Raw genomic sequence first — 7,437 nt, 5'->3', positions numbered from 1 at the left:
TTTTTGATATTTCACTAATAAACATATTGTTTCAGAAAAGAAAGAAAATGATGAGTCCTCACTTTCTCCTTTTCAGCTCAGAAAGTAACATGGTGAGTTCTGAAGGGGCTATGGCTTAATTATCAGCAACAAAACATGTTTGCCATTGTTAGCATTATGAAGGGGGGGGATGCTGCTTGATTTCTCCAGTGAGAGAGAGAGAGAGAGAGAGAGAGAGAGAGAGAGAGAGAGAGAGAGAGAGAGAGAGAGAGAGAGAGAGAGAGAGAGAGAGACAGACAGACAGACAGACAGACAGGGTAAGAGGCTTTTCTAGTTCAATCCCTCAGAAACTGTCACAAGCAGTCAGTCAGTCACCTGCAGATGATGGCGTCGAGGGCTTCCCAGTCAGCAAAGTTACTCTCCTTTCTCAGTTCTCAGTAATCTACAGGTTTGCTGTTTACTAACTGTACTCTCACTGTGATTACTGGTCCAAACAGTGAACTGATCAAGACAAAAAAACAACAACAAACCTTAATACCATTGTAATCCTCTAAGGTGAAAGTGTGTTTAAGTGTCATCTTGACCCATCCTTCTCCTCCTCAGTCCTACTGCATCACTCCACCCTATACACCCGTCTCACCCCACCCCATCCTGCATTAATGCTCCCAATCCTCTTTGTGGGAGTGTGACGTCTGCTACTGTCAGAAACAGAGTTAAGCTCAGCAGGCACCGGGAGAACAGAGTGAAGAGAAGCTCCACAGATATCCAAGCAGCAGCGCATTCTGGGTGCTCCAGGGGGACGAATCTCCGCCACCTAAGCAAGCCCTGACTCTCCTCCACTGCGGCTGTTTGTGTCTCCAGCTAGGGGACGTTCATGGATTAGACAAGATAGTCGACTTCAGCAACAGGTTCGCCAAAAACTCTGTGCCCCTACCTGAGGGCCTTACTAGCCTCCAACTCCAGAAATGAGAGCTGACAAACTGGAATACAAACTCTTCTCAGGGCAAACAACATTGTTTTGAAGGACATTCATTGCTGCTGCATCTGCAGTTTTCAGATTTTTACAAATTCTGGCCATTTTGGTTTAACTGTTGCGCTGGCCACAAAACAGATGGCAAATAGCTTCCTCCCGTGTCAGGTGCGTCTGAAAGGTATTTGTGTGAACATGCACTCAAAGCATTAGGAGTTTAGGAGTGCTGTGTGTGGGAGCTGCTGGAGCCACTGTTTAATAGGAGTGTGAGAGTGTAACTTTGTGTCTATGAAACAAGTTATAAGTGCGTGAAGTGTGTGTGTGTGTGTGTGTGTGTGAGGTGGTGGGGCCCTGTGGAGGTTGTAGCCCTGGATTTCTTAGAGATGGAGGGTCATGGTTATGAACGGTTTGGAGACGGGGAGAGGGACACTTACCAAATTGACTACCGGAGAATTGTAGGGGACATGGAGCCAGCACGACCTCGCATCTCAAACAGAGATGGGGAACAACCTCACCCCTACGGGGCCTATGCCCACCCAGCGCCACATGGACATGGGCATGAGACTGCAGCCCAGCGATACAGCGCTACACGTATCCAAGCTGGCTATGAACCAGAGAGGTCAGTTTCATACTTTTGCTCGGTCTATCACCACACTTCATATACTGTAAGGTCATGCCCATCTCTGCTTTGCAGAAGTGATTGTGTGAAACCTTATAACTTCTATCTCTGGCAGCCACTGAGATGTTTACGCTTTCTAGCCTAAATGGTTATGCGCTTTTACAAACCCCTTTATCAGCTACCTGGGCAGCCAGCCAAATCCTCTTATCTGCTGCACGGCCGTCATAGGTGTATAGAAAGAGTATCCCAAGAACAGGACGGATTCCTTTTGTTAGCATTTCCTGTCTCCAGTCCAACATTTGTTGTAGGATCTGGCTATGTGTGTAATGTCAAGAACACACAATTAACACAATTAACTCTATGGTGCTGTGAAGTACATGCTAGAAATAAGTGTCACCTATTAATTGTCATATATTTATACACTTGCCAAATATGTATTAAATATATAACAGTCCCTGCATTTCATATTTTCAGTTATATCATGTCTGCATGTGTGTGTGTTTTTATACATCAGCATGGCAGACTACTTGATCAGCGGAGGCACAGGTTATGTTCCTGAAGATGGACTGACAGCACAACAACTCTTTGCTATCGGCGATGGGCTAACATATAAGTAAGAAATGTTTACACAGATGAATTTCACAGGCTCATTTTATGGTATTTCACTCTTAACACTGACACGGACGCACATGCCCACCTGGTATGCATGCATGTGCACTCACAGAAGCACACATTAGAGTTATGCAATGTCTTCCATTAAATGTTTTGTAATATCAGTGATGATACACTGGCTTGGGTTTTATAGTTTTATATGGAGGATTACAATGAGTAATACTACTTTCAAGGATGACTCTGAGTGGTGGTACAGACATTAAAAGCAGTGTGTTTGTGTGTGTTTGTTTGTGTGTGTGTGTGTGTGTGTGTGTGTGTGTGTGTGTGTGTGTGGACTTATCAGTGTGTTAATGGGTGGCACGGTGTAGTTTCCTTAATGGAGGCTATATGCAGGGTTTATAAAGGCAGAGCATTTTAGTGGGTTTCCAATGCTGACAGATTATTTTTGCTCACTGTCAGCTACGTTTAAAAAACTGCTGCTTTGTAGGAATATAATCTCCGTTAAATGGTTCACATAAACAACTAAAGCTACATGATACTTGTTTATGGTGGTGAATGTTATTAGCAATATTGATCATTTCATTTATGTCATACTTTCCCAGTTCCAATGTGAGATGTTTACATGTGTCTATTTTGTCTCTCCTCGCAGTGACTTCTTGATCCTCCCTGGTTTCATAGATTTTACTTCTGAAGAGGTGGTGAGTATCATAAGACAGTCCAGCATATTCACACACCACAGACTGCATACTGTTCCCTGGTGCACAGTTTATTGTTGTTGGTTTTTTTTGTAGGTGATGCACAAAGAACCATTTCTTTGGAACAACATGAATATTTGCATTTGTCTTTTTTTCATGTTAACTCTGGCATGTCATTCCTTTGGTCCAGAAACATGATCTTGTCCTTGACCTCAATAAAACAAATGTTTGCTTAAATTTCATATTCTTGATGATATTTCATTTTCTTGACAATAATGCACAAGCAGAGGCAGGTTTTGCTGTAATCCTTGTAACTGATCTCTAAATCTTTGTTATGTTAGAGCACAAGGTTGTTTATTTGGCTTGCACTGTTTTCGTCTTTGCAAGCTCTGCTGGGACATTCAATTAATTTCATGGCTGGGTCACGTGTTATTGCTGGATAGGTGTTCAAACACACACACACACACACACACACACACACACATGCATCCAACACTCAGCAGGTGCACAAGTCGGCCTCTAATCTGTCCAATTTGGCTTTTAGGCGCATTACGCAGTAAAATAAAAACAAACCTTAACATTTGGTTAACAAATGTGCAGCTGCAACACTGTACAGACGTTCTTTCATGTCATGTCATTTTAGATTTACTTTGATATATGTGTTTATCAGTCTTTTTAGGATCATAAGATGATGATTCTGTTTCCAAATGCACACCATTCTTAGGATCTAACCTCTGCATTGACAAGGAAGATAACCCTGAAGACACCTCTTATTTCATCTCCCATGGATACAGTCACAGAGTCATCCATGGCCATCGCCATGGCAGTGAGTACAACCTTTCACACACACCATACCGGATCGTTCCCTCAGCTTAGCATCATCCTGTTCCACAGACTCTGCCAAAAGTGTACAAGAAAAGTGGATAGGTTTTCAGTTTCAATTATTTCATCAATGAATTCTTTCCTCTCATTTCCCTGGTTGGCTGGACTGAAGTTGATGGGTGGGATTGGAATAATTCATCATAACTGTACTGCTGAGTTCCAGGCCAACGAGGTGCGCAAAGTCAAGGTACGATGGACGAAGTCGTCAAAGACATGAACTTACAATTGACAGAGAATTTAATCAGTGACACTGTACCACAACAGCTGTATTTCACAATAAGATGAAAACAATATACAATGAATGGCCTATTCTCATTCAACACTTGCTTTTTTTGTTGTTGTCAGAAATTTGAGCAGGGCTTTATTACAGACCCAGTGGTGATGAGTCCCCGACACACAGTTGGGGACGTGTTTGAGGCAAAGACACGCCATGGTTTCTCTGGGATCCCTGTTACAGAGACTGGCAAGATGGGCAGCAAGCTGGTCGGCATTGTCACTTCCAGAGACATTGACTTTCTGTCTGAGAAGGACCATGACAGACCCCTGGAGGAGGTTTGTGAATAGCTGATGTGTTAATGTTTGCATGTGTTTAAAAACATAATATATGCAGCAAACATATGCTGTCAAATAAGTTGGTGGTATATTGACATACATGCACTTCACTGTTTGAATCAATTAAACCTCTTTTTGATTCAGGCAATGACCAAAAGGGAAGATTTAGTTGTTGCACCCGCTGGAGTCACACTAAAAGAGGCGAATGATATACTGCAACGTAGCAAAAAAGGTAAATCTGTGAAGCAGGTCACGCTACAGTAGAGCAAAAGTAACCAGCACTTTCTCTTATTTCTGTCACTCATTTTACACTCTGACTCTCCTAGGTAAGCTGCCCATAGTCAATGACAGTGATGAGCTGGTTGCCATCATTGCTAGGACTGACTTGAAGAAGAACAGAGATTATCCTCTGGCTTCCAAAGACTCCCGCAAACAACTGCTGTGTGGTGCTGCTATCGGTACGAGGGAGGACGACAAGTACAGACTGGAGCTCCTCATGCAGGCTGGGGTGGATGTTGTAGTCCTGGTAGGTTTTGTCTGTGATCTGATTAAGCTTTTGAAAAGTTAGCAATTTGATTTTGATGTCATAGCACAAAATAGTCCTAAACAAATACAACTTAGCTAAGAAGATGATGATGATAAGATGATGATATATATATATATATATATATATATATATATATATATATATATATATATATATATATATATATATATATACTGTTGCATACATATAAATGTTAATGTACTTATACTGAAGTCCTGCTGTTTGGTGTTTGCTCCTTCACGGTTGAATGCACTTATTGGAAGTCACTTTGGATTAAAGTGCCGGCTAATGTGATGTAACAGTCAACACAAATGGTGGCTTTGGAGTTTCTTTTTGTTCTATTAAACGAGAACTGTTCTAATTGAAGTATTCACTGTTTTAAATCAAAGATCCAGTAGGTGCTTCATCTCTCATTGAAACTATTTCACTTGTTTGGATAACAGGATTCCTCCCAAGGAAACTCAGTGTATCAAATCAACATGATAAACTACATCAAACAGAAATATAATGATCTGCAGGTAGTTGGAGGAAATGGTAAGCTCTAATTCCTGTCACAGAGCATTCTTCTGCATTTGTGCTGCGGAAATATTCTAAAACCTATTACTCATGTCTCCCACATTGAGCTCTTGTCTGTGCCTCTGTTTCCCTCTAGTGGTGACAGCTGCTCAGGCCAAAAACCTCATAGATGCCGGTGTGGATGCCCTGAGGGTGGGCATGGGGTGTGGCTCTATCTGTATCACCCAGGAAGGTATGATCAAGAGTGCAGTACTATGAGCAGCAGCGGGTTTAAGATATTTTTTTAAAGTCAACAAATCTGCAAATTAGTTTACATGTGATAAAGCAGGTTTATGCTATAAAACATTATGCTCTTGCTCCTCAGTGATGGCATGTGGACGGCCCCAAGGTACATCGGTGTACAAGGTTGCAGAGTATGCCCGACGTTTTGGAGTGCCAGTAATTGCTGATGGAGGCATTCAGACTGTTGGACATGTGGTGAAGGCTCTGGCCCTGGGAGCATCTACAGGTAGAATTATGTTCTCCTGTTTCCTCAAGGCTTACAGTTTTGTGATTTACATTTAGATCATTCAGTAGACACTTATATTTAATGAAAAAGTTTTTTTTTTTAACCAATGGACTACCTTTTCCAAATAAAAGAAGTGTAGTCTTTTTGCCCATGCCTGTTGTCCTTTGCGCACAGCATAACGTCATCCCAATTTTTTTGTCCCCTCATATTTCTGCCCCTTAGTGATGATGGGGTCGTTGCTCGCGGCAACCACTGAAGCTCCAGGAGAATATTTCTTTTCAGATGGTGTCCGTCTGAAAAAGTACAGAGGAATGGGCTCCTTGGATGCCATGGAAAAAAATAACAGTCAGAAACGCTACTTTAGGTGAGGGAGTGGAGTTACAGAGGTCCTTTGAAAAATGTATAATCGTTTAATGTCATGGTGACACATCTATCTCTTACTCTGTGTGGATTGTGTTCCAGCGAGGGAGATAAGGTGAAGGTGGCTCAAGGTGTCTCAGGTTCAGTAACAGATAAAGGCTCCATCCATAAGTTTGTCCCATACCTCATTGCTGGTATCCAACATGGCTGTCAGGACATAGGAGCCAAGAGTTTGTCCATTTTACGGTAAGTGTGAAATAGTGTGTGTGTGTGTGTGTGTGTGTGTGTGTGTGTGTGTGTGTGTGTGTGTGTGTGTGTGTGTGTTTATTGTATAAGGACTTTTGACTTTTGACCATGAGCTATGTGTCTTTGCACCAGGTCGATGATGTACTCTGGAGAGCTGAAGTTTGAGAAGAGAACCATGTCTGCTCAGATGGAGGGAGGAGTCCACGGCCTCCACTCGTGAGTCTGACCTCTGACCCCTGACCCCCGGCTTTTGATTTTTCCCCCTCCTCTGCAAACCCTTTCTTACTACATGTGCACTAACAATGTGTGTCTAAACTTTACCGATATTCAGAAACCTTTACTATCAAATGGAATTTACCTGTGCTTAGCGTCATCAAAAAGTTTCTTCTCTCTTCCTCTTTTCTTACCCATGCTATCACTTTAGATATTCTTTTGTGCCATGTAAGTACATCCATGTGGTTATCACAACTTCATCTTCTTCTTTCATCTATTCATCTCCATCCAAGATTGCGTTTATAGCAACGCACAAAAACACTTTTCACACACTCTTCTTTTTCTTTCAATTGTTTCACGCTTAGTTACGAGAAACGACTTTACTGAGGCTGGAGGAAGAGGAAACACTCGAACAGGACCAAATGTCCCGAGCCCAGCAGCTACCAGCAGATGCACCGGGCACATGTGATCAAACTACAAACACAAAGCTGTTGTTGCTGTTCAACACAGGCACACACTCTGAAATCTGAAACTGCTTTTGTGTGTCCTTCCCCTCTTTTTGACAAAACGATACACGATAAACTTTGAACTTTACATGCAGTCACATCCGCACATAAACCCCTAATCTGTCCACTGTGGCCACGGTGCAGTAATGTAATTAACTATTCATGCTGATCCCTTTCAACAAGCAAACGGATGTCATTAACTACTTTACGATAGGCTTATCATTGCTGGTGT

The 7,437-nt window shown here is 42.2% G+C and overlaps 1 protein-coding gene across 2 annotated transcripts; it reads left to right on the top strand.

Moving 5' to 3' along the window:
- The first annotated feature begins 1,294 nt into the window (after positions 1–1,294).
- On the top strand, positions 1,295–7,116 carry impdh1a (IMP (inosine 5'-monophosphate) dehydrogenase 1a). Of its 2 annotated transcripts, XM_028585729.1 has the most exons (15): positions 1,295–1,568; positions 2,083–2,181; positions 2,830–2,878; positions 3,600–3,701; positions 3,870–3,944; positions 4,103–4,309; positions 4,454–4,541; positions 4,636–4,835; positions 5,300–5,390; positions 5,509–5,604; positions 5,737–5,880; positions 6,103–6,244; positions 6,343–6,486; positions 6,619–6,702; positions 7,065–7,116. In XM_028585729.1, the coding sequence occupies exons 1-15, from the start codon at positions 1,333–1,335 to the stop codon at positions 7,084–7,086; spliced, it is 1,779 nt and encodes a 592-aa protein (XP_028441530.1). In that variant the 5' UTR covers positions 1,295–1,332; the 3' UTR covers positions 7,087–7,116. The 2 variants fall into 2 exon arrangements, with proteins under 2 accessions (XP_028441530.1, XP_028441531.1); XM_028585730.1 differs by lacking the exon at positions 2,083–2,181.
- Positions 7,117–7,437: the final 321 nt, after the last annotated feature.

This window comes from Perca flavescens, chromosome 8, assembly GCF_004354835.1.
Source record: "Perca flavescens isolate YP-PL-M2 chromosome 8, PFLA_1.0, whole genome shotgun sequence".
Taxonomy (NCBI): Eukaryota; Metazoa; Chordata; class Actinopteri; order Perciformes; family Percidae; genus Perca; species Perca flavescens.
Note: the sequence above shows the minus strand (reverse complement) of the source record. Positions and strands in the feature narration are given on the sequence as shown.

Coding starts and splice junctions, on each gene's coding strand:
- impdh1a (XM_028585729.1), top strand. CDS start 1,333: ATGGAGGGTCATGGTTATGAACGGTTTGGAGACGGGGAGAGGGACACT. Junction 5,391..5,508: donor GCAGGTAGTTGGAGGAAATG/GTAAGCTCTAAT, acceptor GTTTCCCTCTAG/TGGTGACAGCTGCTCAGGCC. Junction 6,703..7,064: donor GGAGTCCACGGCCTCCACTC/GTGAGTCTGACC, acceptor TTTCACGCTTAG/TTACGAGAAACGACTTTACT.